Source organism: Pongo abelii, chromosome 19 (genome assembly GCF_028885655.2).
Source record: "Pongo abelii isolate AG06213 chromosome 19, NHGRI_mPonAbe1-v2.0_pri, whole genome shotgun sequence".
Classification (NCBI taxonomy): Eukaryota; Metazoa; Chordata; class Mammalia; order Primates; family Hominidae; genus Pongo; species Pongo abelii.
In genome coordinates, this window is record NC_072004.2 from 56,050,325 (window position 1) to 56,069,460 (window position 19,136).

Sequence of the window (19,136 nt, forward strand, 5' to 3'; positions counted from 1 at the left end):
GGCCAACATGGTGGAACCCCATCTCTACTAAAAATATAAAAATTAGCCAGGCATGGTGGTGCAAGCCTGTAATCCCAGTTAATTGGGAGGCTGAGGCAGGAAAATCACTTGAATCCAGGAGGTGGAGGTTGCAGTGAGCTGAGATTGTGCCACTGCACCCCAGCCTGGGCGACAGAGCAAAACTCCATCTCAAAAAAAAAAAGGCCAGGTGCAGTGGCTCACGCCTGTAATCCCAGCACTTTGGGAGTCCCAGGCAGGTGGATCACCTGAGGTCAGGAGTTCGAGACCAGCCTGACCAACATGGAGAAACCCCGTCCCTACTAAAAATAAAAAATTAGCCGGGCATGATGGCACATGCCTGTAATCCCAGCTACTCGGGAGGCTCAGTCAGGAGAATTGCTTGAACCCAGGAGGCGGAGGTTTTGGTGAGTCAAGATCCGAGATCACACCATTGCACTCCAGCCTGGGCAACGAGAATGAAACTCTGCCTCAAAAAAAAAAAAAAAAAAAGAAGAAAAGTAGCTGAGGTAATCCCTGTAGACAGTGCTAGGAAAATGATAAGGACATCAGGACATTCCAACGTCTGTCTCCTGAAAATAATTTTTCAAATACGACACAACTCATTTAATTCAATACAAATCTGAATCCAGTAGGTCTTGAATATTTTAGCATAACTATATTCAAAACCATCTTATCTTTAAGAGTAAAGGGTCACTGGAATTTTTTGAGGGGCCATGCTAGTGGGGTTTAAAATAAATTACTGAGTTTGAAAGACGTAAGATAGGTCAGGTGCGGTGGCTCACACCTGTAATGCCAGCACTTTGGGAGGCTGAGGCAGGCGGATCACGAGGTCAGAAGATTGAGACCATTCTGGCTAACACGGTGAAACCCTGTCTCTATTAACAATACAAAAACTTAGCCAGGCATGGAGGCTGGCGCCTGTAGTCCCAGCTACTCGGGGGGCTGAGGCAGGAGAATGGCGTGGACCCAGGAGGTGGAGCTTCCAGTGAGCCAAGATCACGCCACTGCACTCCAGCCTGGGTGACATAGTGAGACTCCATCACAAAAAAAAAAAAAAAAAAAAAAAAAAAAAAAGGAAGAAGTAAGATATTCTGACTTAACTACATTGGCCTAAGCTTAAAGGCATTTCTATTTACCATAGATAAATAATATAATTTCATAAAAACTCTAAAGGCTGCGGAAATAGAAGAATCTGGGCTATACCAATGATTTTCTAATTTGTACTGGTCATGTGTTCACTTATTCAGCAGATTTACCAAGCATCTGCTATATGTCAGTCAAGACGCCAGGTCCAGTGGACATAACAGTAAACAAAATAGACATAATTTTTGCCTTTGAGAAGCTTACAGGTTAACAGTAAAAAGACAGTAATCACACACTCCTACAAACATAAGTGTAACAATATAACTATAAGTGCATGTAGTATACGTTGCTGTGAAGAAAGGCCCCTGGTAAAGATGGTATTAGATCAAGTCAGGGAATGCTTTCTGAGAATGCAATGGCTAAAATCTAAAGGACACTATTTAGGCCAGTGATTCTCAATGAGGGTGGTGGTCTGTTCCCCACGTGACATTTGGCAATGTCTGAGACATTTGTGATTGTCATGATTGGGAGGTACTAGTAGCATGCAGTGAGTAGAGGAGGAAGATGATGTTACATCTCTTATAATGCACAGGACAGTTCCCCATAACAAGTAATTATCTGGTCTTAAAAAAGTCAATAGTGCCAAGGTTGAGAAATCTTGAACTAGGCAAAGAGAAAAGCACAAGCAAAGATCAGTGGTGGGAGACTCAAATATGGGCAAAGTAGTTTGAGCAGAGAAAACTGGAGGGTACAGATAACACAGAGAGGGCTTATAAACCCTGGTAAGGAGTTTTGGCTTTATCTAAAGAATGAAGGGAAAAACAAGTAAGTGAAGGGTTTTAAGAAGAGGAGGAGAAAGGGAGTGAAGACAGTGGTGATGATGTGCTCAGATTAAAATTTCAAAAAGGTTACTGACTGCAATATGGTGAACAGATTGGAAGAGAGTGAAACTGGATATATTGGTAGGTGAAACAAGTAGCTAAGTAATTTAACTTCCTAGAAACTCCAAAGGCTGGGGAAACAGAAGGTACTCGTGGTGAGGATGCAGGAGTAGCTGAAAAACTTCTTTCTATAACTGTTCAGTATAAGAAAAGAACAAATAATGCATGGTGTTATATGCACTGCACTCTGCAGTCTCAAGGTAGAGTAGTAGTCTCTAAGAATAAATGAAATGTTTTCCTTACATTTAAAAAATAAGGGGTTGGGAGTGGGGGCTCCCGCCTGTAATCCCAGCACTTTAGGAGGCCGAGATGGGCGGATCACCAGGTCAGGAGTTTGAGACCAGCCTGACCAATGTGGTGAAACCCTAACTCTACTAAAAATACAAAAATTAGCCAGGTGTGGTGGTGTACACCTGTAATCCCAGCTACTCAGGAGGCTGATGCAGAAGAATTGCTTTAACCTGGGAGGCAGAGGTTGTAGTGAGCTGAGATTGCATCACCGCACTCCAGCCTGGAGCGAGACTCTGTCTCAAAAACAACAACAACAAAAAACAAAAACATAAGGGAAGGCCAGGCATGGTGGCTCATGCCAGTAATCCCAACACTTTGGAAGGCTGAGGGGGGAGGACTACTTGAAACCAGGAGTTTGACACCAGCCTGGGCAGCAAAGCAAGACCCCGTCACTACAAAAATGAATAAATAAATAAATAAAAATAAGAGACAAGAATATTTTTTGTCTTTATGTGATATATGGTCACATATAAAATACTTTATTTGTAAGGATTCAGGCAGCAAAACACTAGAGTAAATTTAATTTTAATTTTAAATGTAAATTTTAGTGTACAAGTTATAATCCACACTGATAAGCTCAGGAATTAATGAAACTAATGACTGGCTCCACTGAGTACAACCTCAAGAATATATTTTTTCCTTATTAAAGCTCAACTAGCAAATATTAAAAACTATTTTATTACAAAACATAGAAAAGAATGAATATATATATGACTAAAAAAAACCAATAGTCACAAACTCAACATCAAGTGGCATTTTTTTTTTAAATAGCAAAAATTTCCATAAATGTTTGCTCTGTAAGAGGCTTTTAAGATAAAGATTTACATTAAAACTAAACAAAGGGCACTTAAACTTGACACTTTTCCACCATGGGACAGCTGTACTACTGAATGAAAAGAAAACCTCTCCCCTCTAATAATGAATTAAAAACCTAACAACTTTTGGTTTTATTGCAATTTATTTTAATTTATTTTAAAAAAAAATTTTTTTTTTTTTTTTTGAGACGGAGTTTCGCTCTTCTTCCCCAGGCTGGAGTGCAATGATGCGATCTCGGCTCACCGCAACCTCCGCCTCCCTAGTAGCTGGGATTACAGGCATGTGCCACCACGCCCGGCTAATTTTGTATTTTTAGTAGAGATGGGGTTTCTCCATGTTGGTCAGGCTGGTCTTGAACTCCTGACATCAGGTGATCCGCCCACCTTGGCCTCCCGAAGTGCTGGGACTACAGGCATCAGCCACTGTGCCTGGCCAGTTTAGCCTTTTAAAATAACCTAATTTTTCTCTAGTGAAGTAATAGAGACCTGACAAATTTTGTTAATATTATGCCATCTAACATGACTTACTTAATGAAATACTAAATTTTCTTTTTTTTTTTTTAGATGGAGTCTTGCTCTGTCACCCACACTGGAGTGCAATGGCATGATCTTGGCTCACTGCAACCTCTGCCTCCCAGGTTCAAGCGATTCTCCTGCCTCAGCCTCCTGAGCAGCTGGGACTATAGGTGCCCGCCACCACGGCCGGCTAGGTTTTGTATAAAATACTAAAATTTTATGTAAGATTTATATTTACATTAAATGCAGCTGTGTATCTGGCATCTAGTTTGGCCAAAAATCATAGCATTGTACTAAAGTACCATTAAACTGCAATGATATACACATATCTTTTATATAAAGACAATTTCTTATTTCTTTGGTGGGGCTACAGATTCAAACCCCAAAGCTTCTTTTAAACCCAGAATTATATGACTTGATAGATGTTTGGTTTACAATTAAACAGGGATAATGTGAGTTTTATCTTTCCCTACTATAGAACAAGAAAGTCTTCTTCATTTACTAATAACAGCAAGTTATTTTTGCTGCTCAAAAAATAAAGAACTATGTCAAAAATTCTATTTCAATTCAGTCTTGTACACATTTACTCCCATTTAAAGAGTAATTATATTAATATTAGTCCTTAAAGAATTACTTACCCAATGAAAGCCACCATTTGCTCCACTATGTGCTTGCTGAATGTTATTATAACAAAAATTTTCTGTAAAGAAAACACCAGTTAAAATAAATTATTTAGTCATCAAAAAACCAACATAAATTCACAATTCTGGTAATAGTCTAAAGAGGTAAGATTGTGCCCCTAATTGCAATTTTTAAATTTCTTTAAAAATAAAATATAACATTTCCATCCTGTCCAACATGGTGAAACCCCATCTCTACTAAAAATACAAAAATTAGCTGGGCGTGGTGACATGCGCCTGTAGTAGTCCCAGCTACTTGGGAGGCTGAGGCAGGAGAATTGCTTGAACCCAGGAGGCGGAGGTGGCAGTGAGCCGAGATCGCACCACTGCACTCCAGCCTGATGACAGTGAGGAGACTCCATATCAAAAAAAAGATTATAATAAAATAAAATACAATAAAGTAAATAAAAGATAACATTTAATTCAAATGTTATCAACTTTGTATTCCTTTTTTTTTTTTGAGACAGAGTTTCGCTCTTGTTGCCCAGGCTGGAGTGCAATGGCGTGATCTCAACTCACCGCAACCTCTGCCTCCCAGGTTCAAGCGATTCTCCTGCCTCAGCCTCCCAAAGTACCTGGGATTACAGGGATGCGCTACCATGCCCAGCTAATTTTTTTTTTGTATTTTTAGTAGAGACGGTGTTTCTCCATGTTGGTCAGGCTGTTCTTGAACTACCGATCTCAGGTGATCCGTCTGCCTCAGCCTCCCAAAGTGCTGGGATTATAGGCATGAGCCATTGCACCTGGCCCTTTCTTTTTCTTTTTCTTTCTTTCTTTTTTTCGAGACGGAGTCTCCTTCTGTTGCCCAGGTTGGAGTGTAGTGGCGCCATCTTGGCTCACTACAACCTCGGCCTCCCAGGGTCAAGAGATTCTCATACCTCAGCCTCTCAAGTAGCTGGGATTACAGGCACACGACACCACGCCTAGCACATTTTTGTGTTTTTAGTAGAGATGGGGTGCCAGGAGGCCAGGATGGTCTCGAACTCCTGACCTGGTGATCTACCTGCCTCGGCCTCCCAAAGTGCTGGGACTACAGGCGCCCACCACCACACCCGCTAATTTTTTGTATTTTTAGTAGAGACGGGGTTTCACTGTGTTAGCCAGGAGGGTCTTGATCTCCTAACCTCATGATCTGCCCACCTCAGCCTCCCAAAGTGCTGGGATTACAGGCCTGAGCCACCGTGCCCAGCCAACAGTAGTCTTCTTTTTATCCACTCACTATGAATCTCAGGAACCTGGACAGGTTAGACTAATGTACATTATTTCTGGCAAGAAGACTAATAAGGCAAAGGTATACAATTGGTGTGTGAGTACTATGAAGCTAGCAAGGCTATTATTACAGATAATTTGTGAAGAAAAGCAGGGGGGTCTATATCAAAAACCAGTTATTTAGAGCTATAAATCTTTTATTAATCAACAGAGCTAGTAGTTCTTGCCTTTCAGTGATTTCATCACCATGAACTTTCCCTACTATCATTTCTTAACAATCAAAATAAGCCAATGCCTAAATAATTGCACAATTTCAACGCAAAACAGCAAAACAAGATTTTCTTTTTGTATGTAGCAGCTTGAAAAGTCACTGTTCTGGGTTAGACAAAAAACGTGTCACACATTTAAGAACATATGTCTTAGTCTTTCAGGCTGGAGGTCTGAGTGGGAATTCTACAAAATAAATAAAAGGCATAGACCACGGAAGAGCCCTCTTAACCACATGCATAGAAGAAACAAAGGAAAGGGTAGAGCAGGAGGAAAAAAGATATGGGAGGGAGGAACTAATTGTGCTAGAATGAACAAAGATGGAACCATCTGTAAAAGAAGTCCTTCATTGGAAAGAAGAATAGAAGAATCTTTTTTTTTTTTTTTTTTTTTTTTTGAGACGGAGTCTCGCTCTGTTGCCCAGGCTGGAGTGCAGTGGCTCAATCTGGGCTCACTGCAAGCTCCGCCTCCTGGGTTCACACCATTCTCCTGCCTCAGCCTCCTGAGTAGCTGGGACTACAGGCGCCCGCCACTATGCCCAGCTAATTTTTTTGTATTTTTTTAGTACAGACGGGGTTTCACCATGTTAGTCAGGATGGTCTCGATCTCCTGACCTTGTGATCCGCCTGCCTCGGCCTCCCAACGTGCTGGGATTACAGGCGTGAGCCACCGCACCCGGCCAGAAAGAAGAATCTTAAGACAGATTCAGTTATTAAATATGGAGTGCCTACTATCTGCCGGATGCTATTCTAGGCATTATAATACATCAGTGAACCAACAGACAAAAATCTCTGCCCTCCTGGGAGTTTATAATACTGTGTGTGTGCTGGTCAGTGTGAAGGTAGAGAGATAATAAAGAACAGTGATGTATTTTAAGGGTACAATAAGTAAGTTAAATGGTACATGAAATAACATAAATGAGTATGTTGCCTTTCTTAATTATTTGGGACAAAGGTAATATCTCTAAGGATACTACTTCTTCAAAAAATTTTTCTAAAAAGATACTCTTCTCATGCCTTTTCCTATCTAAGGATACTTCTACAGACAGAGGACTTGACTCTGTAGTGGAAGGGGAAATCTGATCTAACATTATAGGTAGATTGATTTGAATCTTTTAGGGGAAGGTTAATAGGAAGACATCAATAAAAACAGCAATATTTATTAAAGAAGGTTGTCTAATTTTAAGCTGAGGAAAAAGGGAAGAAAGAAAAGCAGACAAGGAGACAGGTTTACTATTAGGGTAGAAAAAAATCGGTGTGTGTGTGGCTTTCCCACTATTATTTCAGAATGGTTAAAATGTTTATATTACTAATATTGTTTACCCATAGAATGAGAAATGTTTGTTACCCTAAGCTACATCTGGATGTACATCAAGTGACATGCCTTTACAAAGTATGTCACTATGATACGATGGAACACAGCAAACATATCCCACGGTCTTAGTTTAGTGAAGGAACTCAGATTCTTTCCTTTCAGAAACATAAATGGATTTTAGCTTTCTTTTTCTTTTTTGCTTCCAAATAGATACAGGGAATGAGCTTTATCTTTACAGAGCTTGGTTGGATTCTAGGGCCTTAGGCAAGTATTTTACCTTCTCTAACACAGTTCCCTCATCTATGAAATGTGGTTAATAATGACCTCTCAGGATTGTCTGCCATGAGATAACTACTGCAAATTACCTTGCACAGGTCCTGATCAATAGCAGTCATTAAACAATTCAGTTTCCTTAATCATATCAATACATTAAAGTTAAGAAGGCAATGCAAAAGAATGGAAAGAACACTGAACTTGAAGTCAAAAGACTTGGGTTCAAATTCCAGCTGTTACTTACTCTCTTAAGCAACTATTACTTATTAACCTCCCTACCTCTGAGAATTACAAAATGGGTATAGTAATTCCTCTATCCCAGGATTATAAGAATTAAATCATATAGGTAAGTGCTTTAAAGTGTGAAGTTCCATAAAAAAATCAATCATCAGCCAGGCGCAGTGGCACGCCTGTAATCCCAGCACTTTGGGAGGCCAAGGTGGTAGATCATGAGGTCAGGAGTTCGAGACCAGCCTGGCCAATATGGTAAACCCTATCTCTACTAAAAATACAAAATTAGCTGGGTGTGGTGGCATGCGCCTGTAGTCCCACTTACTCTGGAGGCTGAGACAAAAGAATCGTTTGAACCTGGGAGGCGGAGGTTGCAGTGAGCTGAAATCACGCCACCACACTCCAGCCTGGGTGACAGAGAGAGACTCCGTCTCAAAATCAATCAACCAATCAATCAATCAATCATCATAAATTGAAAAAATCTGAGTATGTTTAAATATATACTAGTTTTAAATCTTTCTGAAATGAAAGGTCTGATAAGTTGCATATCTTACCACTACAGATAGGGTACTTATGGCATAATACGTTTTACTATAATTTATAGAAAGGCACTACATTCAAGAGGTATAAAGCAGGACACATAAAACTTATGGATTACTAGAGAAGTTCTTGTTAAGAAATAAAATAATCTTTATTTTTCCTTAGGTATTAAGGATTGCAAGAAGCTAAATGAAAGCTCTCTTCTAGAAGCAACTCTAAAGATTAAAGAAAAACCTATTTTCAGATACTTTGAAAATAATTTATTATTCACCATATTTTATTATTTGAAAAAATCCTGTATGGTATTAAATCTTTTTTTTTTTTTGAGACAAACTCTTGTTGCCCAGGCTGGAGTGCAATGGCGCGATCTCGGCTCAGTGCAACTTCCACCTCCCAGGTTCAAGTGATTCTCCTGCCTCAGGCTCCTGAGTAGCTGGGATTACAGGCATGCGCCACCACACTCGGCTAATTTTGTATTTTTAGTAGAGACAGGGTTTCTCCATGTTGGTCAGGCTGATCTGGAACTTCCAACCTCAGGTGATCCGCCCGCCTCGGCCTCCCAAAGTGCTGGGATTACAGGCGTGAGCCACCGCATCTGGCCAGTATTAAATCTTAACCATAGTAACTAGCACTGTAATATTAAAAAACCTGTGTTTGTTGATTGAACAAAATACTTAATTTAAATGGGAGGAAATATATTCTTTGAAGTAGGAAAAACATCCATGAAATTCTGAGTGATTATGGCAGGAAAATAGAGGACAGATGCAATAAACTTGACCCAAATGCCAAAATCTAAGATTATAAACCGGATAGGTAGAAGCAGCTGAAGTTTTCCTGTTTCATTCTTCCTTTCTAAGAACTGGAAGTAGAGAGGTATTACATAGAAACTTTGGGGATAGACACACTTGAAATTATCATGGAATCATACAAGGGCAGAGAACTTCACTGTTCTTTCCTTTCTTTTTTTGAGACAGAGTCTCGCTCTGTTGCCAGGCTGGAGTGCAGTGGCGTGATCTTGGCTCACTGCAACCTCCGCCTCCCAGGTTCAAGAGATTCTCCTGGGTCAGCCTCCCAAGTAGCTGGGATTACAAGCGCGCACCACCACGCCCAGCTAATTTTTGCATTTTCAGTAGAGACGGGGTTTCACCATGTTGGCCAGAATGGTCTCGATCTCCTGACCTCATGATCTGCCCGCCTCAGCCTCCCAAAGTGCTGGGATTACAGGCGTGAGCCACCACGCTTGGTTGTTCTTTTCTTTCTTTTGGTTAATAACGTTCTTTGTTACAAACCATACTGATTTAAAACAAATTCTTTCCAGGTTAATTTTTATTTTATTCTACTGAGATCTGCCCTTAGAAGGAAGTAATTCTTATCACAGTTCTAGAAGCACATAACCATTTTCCCTTCGTTTAAATTCTTAACCTTTTCTCTCCTCTCTATTCACATATGCGTGCACATACACATATACATGCACACACCCTCCATCCTAAAGATTTTGTTAAGAGTGGCTTTGAGGACTAGCAGATTCTCACTTCTCTGACCACAACCCACATCTCCTCGCCTTTCAGAGACCCTCTTCTTCCCCATTCTCCTCCCACACTAACATCTGGCTGTTTTTCGGTAAAGGATATTGGTAACACGGGAGGAACTGCTTCAAACGCTCTATATATAGAGTATGTGAAAGAAAGTAAGAATTAGTGAATGGCAATATTCTCTCAGCTTGTGGCTGGTAAAACAAAACAAACAAAAAACTACGTTTTTTGGGCTGTGTATATAAAAATGATGTGCATCTTTCTGCACACAAACACTATTTTTGTTTGGTGAAAGTCCTGGATAAATAGTTTCACAGGGCAAAAAAATAAAGAAAGAAAGAGAGAAAGGAAGGAAAGAAGGAAGAAAGGGAAGGAGGGAGGAAGAAAGAAGAAAAGAAAGAAAACAAGGAGATCACTAATTCCAAATGACATTCTATGCTTTATTACCTAAGTAAGCTACCAACCAAAAAAGCAGAAAGAATAACTAAATAATTCACTTAAGGAATGAGCATGTTTCATCGTCTTGTAATGGGTTCATCATCATTAGGCAGTGAATCAGGGGGTATAATTACCTGGATATGCATTTTTATTATTGCTTTTCCAATTAGGGTTGCACCAAAGAAGGTCCAAAAAGGTACCAGAAAGTGTCCACATGTTATTCCAGCCAGATCAAATAAAGGATTTGGAATCTATAGAGAGAAAAAGAAGGACATCCATATTATAATCCAAAGAACAATTTAATTTTATCACCCATTGATACGTGGTATTCTGCTTTCAGCCTGCTTACACTGCAAAGCAATATATGGGTTCCTTGCTCACTACTGGATTGTTTAAAAGGAGGTTAGGCAAACATCCTAATGTGTCTAGAAGCTGGGTCTCATATTCACCTTAGGTGTTCAATCCGCTCACAGCAAACCAAGGTGTCCTTTTGCTTATATTACTCCCGGCTAAGGCACTGTGTGTGTGTGTGTGTGTGCGCCCATCACATGAGAACTGGATAAAGTAAGTGGACCTGCAGGAATTTAATCCCATTCAGTTGATTCCTGGATATTTGGTGGCTGTTTTCTAAGGTGAGGTATGAGTGAATAAAGAGCCTTAAGATTGTTTCAGCAGTTAGGGTTCTAAAATCTTTAGCTTGAAATGTGAATATTATCTGGAAAGCACTCATATCATTAGCAAATATTTTAATAAATTCTCAAATACATTTATGGGTGGATGTGCTGTTATTCTCAACATAAAATATTAATAATTTGTATTTTATTTTATGAGAGACCAAGTCTGAGGGCCATGTGACACAATTTATAAAGAAGATCAAGTGTGGAAACATGAAATCACACAGATTCAGATGTTTTGAATACTCAGTCCCAGACAAAGAAGTAATTCACAACAAATACCTTTTCCAAACATTCCCACATTTTAAGAATGCTAAAAGATACTTCATGTAAAAATGCAAAGAAGCCACAAGCAGTTTTTGAGCACTTCATCCATTCTTCTCCTATGAAAGTACTCTGACCTTGTGGCTGTTGGCTGAACCATTAATAAGCCAATTAATTTATATAATTTCATTTTTGAACTTTGAAAGAAAAGGCTAGTTATTTAAAAAAATTTGTCACATATGGTCTTTAAAAAAGACATGACTAAATTAGAATTCAAGTATTCCTTTGTTAGTAACACTTGGATTCAATGACTCATTTTTGTTTTTCTCATCCAAATTCAAATGCTTTAGGATTATTTCATCTCTTACAACCATATAATAATATCATTTACACAGCATTACACCTGCTATTGCTCATGTGACTCTCATAATTCTCTGAGTTATAACTTTTTTTCCTTTATCATAAGGTTCCAACTCATGTTGAAATGAAAATGAATTTAAAGTATTTAAGATATGTAGGCTGGGCGCGGTGTCTCACGCCTATAATCCCAGCACTTTGGGAGGCCGAGGTGGGTAGATCACTTGAGGTCAGGAGTTTGAGACCAGCCTGGCCAACATGGTGAAACCTTGTCTCTACTAAAAATACAAAAATTAGCTGGGTGTAGTGGTGCATGATTGTAATCCCAGCTACTGGGTAGCCTGAGGCAGGATCGCTTGAACCTGGGAGGCGGAGGTTGCAGTGAGCCAAGATCGCGCCACTGCACTCCACCCTGGGTGACAGAGGGAGACTCTGTCTCAAAAAAAACAAACAAACAAAAAAAGGATTTAAGATACGTAAATCAGAGTAGCCCTGAGCTAACATCGCTTTACACAGGTTTTATATAAATTCTTCCTTGTAACTAATACTTGAAACTTTGGAAAAAGACCTCTTATCTATAAATTTGAGGAAAGAACGAAGTCATCCTTATTTGGTTAAATGTAGTTTAATTTGGTTAAATGTAGTATATTCTTCATGGGAAGAATGGATTTTGTCTCTTTTATTCTTACTGATTTAAGCCATTTAGGTCTGAAGTCATCACTACATGATGAAATATTTAAAAGCCAATAAACAAGATGTGAACCTATTCAACAGAAAACAGCTCATTTAATAAGTTGAATTGGGCTGGGTGCAGTAGCTCACGCCTGTAATCCCAGTACTTTGGGAGACTGAGGTGGGTGGATCACCTGAGGTCAGGAGTTCAAGACAACCCTGGCCAACATGGTGAAACCCCGTCTCAACTAAAAATAAAAAAAAAGTTGAATGGGCCAGGTATAGTGGCTCATGCCTGTAATCCCAGCACTTTGGGAGGCCGAGGCAGGTGGATCACTTGGGCCCAGGAGTTTGAGACTAGCCTGGGCAACATGAGATCCTGTCTCTACTAAAAATATAAAAATTAGCCAGGCGTGGGGTTGCATGCCTGTAGTCCCAGCTACTAGGGAGGCTGAGGCAGGAGAATTGCTTGAGCCCAGGAGATGGAGGTTGCAGTGAGCCGAGATCATGCCACTGCACTCCAGCCTGGGTGACAGGAGGGAGACTCCGTCTTAAAAAAAAAAAAAAAAAGGTAAATGATTCACAAAATTACATACCCAATAAAGGTGACAGCATTTTTGTTAATTCAGGAGTATATATGGATCAAAATATAACACTACCACTTAGTAAAAGTTCTGTTTTAATACAATTCACTTACCGAAGCACAGGCCAAAATTCCAAAAAATCCAACTTTCTGTACTAGTTTTTGAACTGCCAGTTTGGCCCGGGAGGCAAAGTCCTGTAAAAAGGCAAATTTAGAAACATTAATGAAAAGTAGGAAAAGAAGGAAAGATGGTTCTTTCTAGAGTTTATTAAAGATCTCACAATCTGATGACACTGATTAATAAGATGAATGATGAAAAAAATTACAGTAAGTTGTTCACTGAAACACAAGTAAAATAATGATAGAATATTACATCCTTAAAGTTAAGCTCTTACCACATTTTAAGAATAAACCAAAACACTGTAAATTTAAATTTAGTATTCTCTCTGGATATTCTAGGGATTAACAAAATACTATAAACTAACCATGAACCAATTTATTATTCTGGAAACACTGGCCTACAACATCTACCTTTTCCTCTCTTCTATAATTTGCCAGACTTCATGAAGACATCTCTGCTGATCACTAGGTCAGAAGATGGAAAAAACAGTTATGTGGCAATAAGTAAGCCTTCATTATCCCAGAAGCAAAAGAACATCCTACATTTGCACAGCTTGTGCTAGTTTTGTAAAACATTCTCACCATGATTTTATTTGAGCCTTCAATTCTGGTATGTAGGTATAGTGGATATTATTATACCCAATCTATAGACCACAAAACTGCAGCCCAGAAAGGGTAAGTGATCAAGATCATAATGTCAGCTAGTGACAAAGATAGGACATGATTCAATATTCAGACTGTGAAATCAGTGCTTTTTACTTCACTCTGTTACCTCCTCCCATGCTGAAACATGCATTCGGCTGGCTAGTTCTTTCAGCATGTTGACGCTACAAATATTTGACTAATTCTTTTCTGGTTTTGAAATGGCATATATTCGAATCCAAATTCCAATGAAAATAGTTCATAAGACAAAAAAATGAGCTAATGTGTAAATGCTTTATTTTTTGTATGTGTGTAAATGCTTTATTAATAAGTCTTCATATCATAGAACCTCTTCCACTCTCTTTAGTCCAACTTTCTTTTTTGAGACGGAGTTTCACTCTTGTTGCCCTGCCCAGGCTGGAGTGCAATGGCGCGATCTTGGCTCACTGGAACCTCCGCCTCCCAGGTTCAAGTGATTCTCTCGCCTCCACCTTCCCAGTAGCCGGGATTATAGGCACCTGCCACCACGCCCGGCTAATTTTGTATTTTTAGTAGAGACGAGGTTTCACCATGTTGGTCAAGCTGGTTTTGAACTCCTGACCTCAGGTGATCCGCTCGCCTCGGCCTCCCAAAGTGCCGAGATTACAGGCGTGAGCCACCGCACCCGGCCTTTAGTCCAACTTTCTAAAAGACGATAAAGAGAATATAGAAGCTGGACAGATCCGGCCGGGCGTGGTGGCTCAGGCCTGTAATCCCAGCACTTTGGGAGGCTGAGGCAGGCGGATCACAAGGTCAGGAGATCAAGACCAGCCTGACTAACACGGTGAAACCTTGTATCTACTAAAAATACAAAAAATTAGCAGGGCGTGCTGGCAGGCGCCTGTAGTCCCAGCTACTCGGGAGGCTGAGGCAGGAGAATGGTGCAAACCCGGGAGGCAGAGTTTGCAGTGAGCCGAGATCGCACCACTGCACTCCAGCCTGGGCGACAAGAGCGAGACTCCGTCTCAAAAAAAAAAAAACACAAAAAAACAAAAAAGAAGCTGGACAGATCTATCACAGAGAGTAGAAACAAAGTTCAAAGCCAGAAAAGTAAACTAGTTGAAAAATATACTTCTCTAATTGGCACAGAATCTGTGTATCCCCACTTACAAAAACATTTTGACAAATAATATTGTGTAGAATAGTCCTACCAAGTTACCACAGTAGTTAATACTGAAATTAAAGCAAACAAACAAAAAACCTAACTCTACTTGTTGAAGATGATGAGAAAGTCAAAGAAACCAAACCAATAAACTATATTTTAAAAAAAATGATCAGTCAATATAAACACTTTCAAGTCCAAATACATAGGCTCTCAAAGTTAATCATTAGCTAAATTCTGCAACAAAATTTAGCAATTTTATAATTTATTTCCAAAGAGATAATTATTAATTTTTCTTTTTGGGATTAGACTTACTTTTTCACTAAATCAGTTATATCAGATTTAATTTTTTTTTTTTTTTTTGAGAAAAAGTTTCACTCTTGTTGCCTAGGTTGGAGTGCAATGGTATGATCTTGGCTCACTGCAAACTCTGCCTCCCGGGTTCAAGTGATTCTCCTGTCTCAGCCTCCCGAGTATCTGGGATTACAGGCGCCCGCCACCATGCCTGGCTAATTTTTGTATTTTCAATAGGGAGGGGGTTTCATCATATGGTCAGGCTGGTCTTGAACTCCTGACCTCCCACCTCGGCCTCCCAAAGTGCTGGGATTACAGGCATTGAGCCACCGCCCCAGGCCTCAGATTTAATATTTTTAAACAACTGAACTACTGCAGCAAAGGGTATTTTCTATTTTTATTTAGATTTCTAGCTGAAGGTTAATTTTTTTCTTAGCATCTATTGCATTAAGTGTGAAATACTGAGTTTTATTTATTTAAAACCATATAAGAATATATAATCAATCAGTTTTCCTATATAGCTTATTTTAAAAACAAATTACATTTCTACTTCTATTACATTTTATTATTTACTGCTCCTTTTCACTAATCCTATCCTTCTGCAAAATCCATTTATTTTTAACAATTTATACAATTAGTCCCCAAATTACTAAGTTTATAATCCATTTGAAGCACTAAATAAAAACTGGTAAAAAATGTTTTAATTGTCTAAAGTATCAACAGATACTATTAAATTAAAAACTAGTTATGAAATTTTAATTACTATAGCACAAGAATTAAATATATAAAATCAGCAAAAATGCCTTCCTTGACAGCCTTTAAAATTTTCATAGCAAATCCACTTTTAATGAGAGGGAAGATTGTATTCAATTGCCAAGAAAAGGTAAAGTAAACAACAACAAAACCATATAAATTTTAAAGACAGCACAATTTTTATAAGTTTTCCCAGATATATGTGGGAATATTTTTCTATCAGCATTAATGTCACCTTTAATAGACACAATTATAGAAAATTAGTTTTTCTACATTAAATGGTATAGACAAGATCAACAAGTATTGTATTTAGAAGGTCTGGTGGCCTGCTTTCTTTTATATTAATTTCCTTTTTTTTTTTTTTTTTTTGCTTTTATTTTGAGTTTGCCAAAGAGCATTATCTTAATTTTAAGGCTTTAGAATTTTCTGTTTATTTAAACCAAGTGACTAAGATTGTGCCATCATTTCAAACTGATGGCATTTTTCTACTCTATAGAATCATATATACACATACAAACTTAAATAGGAAAAGAGGTATAATTACACCAACTGATTTATATAAAGAAAAAAATGATTAAACATTAGGCAGATCACCTAATAATATCAAAGATACTTAAAACTACAGAAGAACCAGAAAACATGGTTTGAAAAACATCCTGAAAAGAGGTCAAAACACAGTGATCATTACTAACAAAGAGGAATAACAAGTAAGGAGCCATTTTTCCCTTTTAGGGAAGAGTATCTTTGCTTAATGGCAATTAGGCAAGAACAAAAAACAGACTTCTTGTTCTTTCAGATGCCTGAGTGCTCCTCTTAGTTATCCTTAAGGGAGCTTCAACAATCTTTTTTTGAGCAAAAAGAGTTAATCTATCCAAACACGTGAAGCTGAAACCTCCTTTTACCTTTTTTAATTTTTAAATTTGAAGCTGGCATGTATTATAAGGAAAACAAGTAAAGTGTCTTTTTAATAGAGAGCTTTACTTTTTAAAACGAGTGAAAGTCATCTACTGAAAAAGGATTTCACAAATTTTATTATGTATTTAACATACACAGTGACCGTGCTACTTTCAGTTCCCATAATTTTTTTCCAGGTCTTTCACAATATTCTCAGAATTTAAATTACATTATATATCAAATAATCTACAAACATTTACTGAAATTATATTAATATGAAGTCTGCACAGTTGTTTTTATTTCAAGAAAATAAACATTAGCATAATATGCAGTTTGATGAACAGTATTTTCTTGATTTTTTTCCTTGCCAGTGTAATGAAAACAAAACCAGGAAAGCACTGTATTGGTATTTTAAAATAGTAAAATAACTAATGTTGAATGTTTAGATCTCATAAACACGAATATATTTTATTGTTTCTTATTTTAAATTTATTTCACTTTTTTTCTTTTCTTTTTTTTATTTTTAGCCGGCGTCTTGCTGTCGCCCAGGCTGGAGTGAAGTGGTACGATCTTGGCTCACTGCAACATCTGCCTCCCGGGTTCAAGTGATTCTCCTGCCTCAGCCTCCCGAGTAGCTGGGACTACAGGCACACACTGCAACGCCCGGCTAATTTTTTGTATTTTTAGTAGAGATGGAGTTTCACCGTGTTGCCCAGGCTGGTGTCAAACTCCTGAGCTTAGGCGATCCACCCGCCTCAGCCTCCCAAAGTGCTGGGATTACAGGCTTGAGCCGGTGCGCCAGGCCCAAATTTATTTTACTTTTAAAGCTACATGTATAAAACTTAGTTATATGGTTTTAACAGCTTTATGTAATAATTTTATTGAAAACATTATTCTTTTATTGTTCAAAATGTTCTATATGTTATATGCAATTTTGCTTTCCTTGTTGCTCTGTAGTTTTAAAAGTTCTTTGTTTTTCTAAAAACAACTTCAGTATATTTTTTAATTATTTGCATAATTTGGCAGCTCTTTCTTATGGTCATTTTAGAATAATATTGCCTATGAACTAAAATATATATATTCTCACTTGCCTTTATAATGAGAATTTTATTCTATGTATATTGTTAATAAACTTGACTCTATTACTCACACACCTAACACCACCAAAAAGCTAAACCAAAACAAAAAAAATCCCTTTTATAAAATTAAAAAAAAATTTTAAACAAATTTTGCTGTTCTTTTTAGTCCAAGTAAAATAAAAAAGCTAAGTAAAAATACACACCAATATTAAACAATATTTTTAAGAAAAACTAAATAAAAGATTACAAACAAATTGTATGTTAGGTATTCAATGTTCCCATTAAATGTTAAAAAAAATTAATATTTCATTTGAATAGTTTTGGAGTATTGTGGGAACAATGTAGCATGTCCAATTTGATTACTTCCTCACATGTCATTTTTCACTTTTTCAAAAATCCATAAACTAAAAACAAACACCTTTTATTAGTTCCATTTCTCTGTATTTACATTTCACAACTTTTACCTATTTCACAACTTAAGTGCCTGAGATGACAGTTTCATTCTCTAAGGCTACTTAAATATGAAGCATGCATTTACAATTAGCAATTACAAATCATTTTCTACTTTTCTTTTTTCACAAAAATAAAACCAATTATAGGTAAATAAATTACCTTTCCTACCACAACCCATAGTGATTATATATGTAAACCAATCATGCTTCTGAAACGGAGGCGGAAGAAACATTTTCCCAAGCACTACAAGACTAATAAAAAAAAGTCACAGCAATTCCTTATCACTGAATTTCAAGATTAAATACAGAAAGACAAAGCCTTAAACTATGAATATGCCTGTACCATTGTTGCTTCACATTTCTTTTTCTTAAGAAAGATATTTATGATTGAGAGAGAAGAGAAACTACAAGGCTAATAATAGTCTGCAAAATATTGATCTTTGAATCTAATGATGTCAACATGAATGTAAATATATGAAGTAACTTTTATCTTCAAACAGTAACAGTAAACGTTTTCATTTTCACGAGGAAGCCATATGAAAACATCTCTTTAAAAGCAACAGAAGGCCATATGCGGTGGCTCATGCCTGTAATCCAAGCACTTTGGAGGCCGAGGCGGGCGGATCACCTGAGGTTGGGAGTTCCAGACCAGGCTGACCAACATGAAGAAACGTTGTCTCTACTAAAAATACAAAATTAGCCGGGCGTGGTGGCGCATGCCTGTAATCCCAGCTACTTGGGAGGCTGAGGTGGGAGAATTGCTTGAACACGGGAGGCAGAGGTTGTGGTGAGCCGAGATCGTGCCATTGCACTCCTGCCTGGGCAACAAGAGCTAAACTCTTTCTCAAAACCAAACAAACAAAGCAAACCCAGAAAATTAGCTAGGCGTGGTGGCTGGTGCCTGTAATCCTAGCTACTCAGGAGGCCTAAGCAAGAGAATCGCTTGAACCCGGGAAGCGGAGGTTGCAGTGAGCCGAGATCGTGCCACTGCACTCCAGCCTGGGTGACATAAAAAAATGAAATAAAAACAACAGAAAATCCCTAAACATGTAAAACCAAT

General features: G+C 38.2%; 1 protein-coding gene across 3 annotated transcripts in view; it reads right to left on the reverse strand.

Annotated features, from left to right (window-relative positions):
* The window catches only part of VMP1 (vacuole membrane protein 1), a 136,515-nt gene that overhangs the window by 20,782 nt on the left and 96,597 nt on the right, over nt 1-19,136 (reverse strand). For all 3 annotated transcript variants that reach the window (XM_009236469.4, XM_054535180.2, NM_001132442.2), the window contains 3 exon segments: nt 12,816-12,896; nt 10,286-10,402; nt 4,306-4,367 (listed from right to left, as the gene is read on the reverse strand). In XM_009236469.4, coding sequence (XP_009234744.1) covers nt 4,306-4,367; nt 10,286-10,402; nt 12,816-12,896 — 260 coding nt within the window.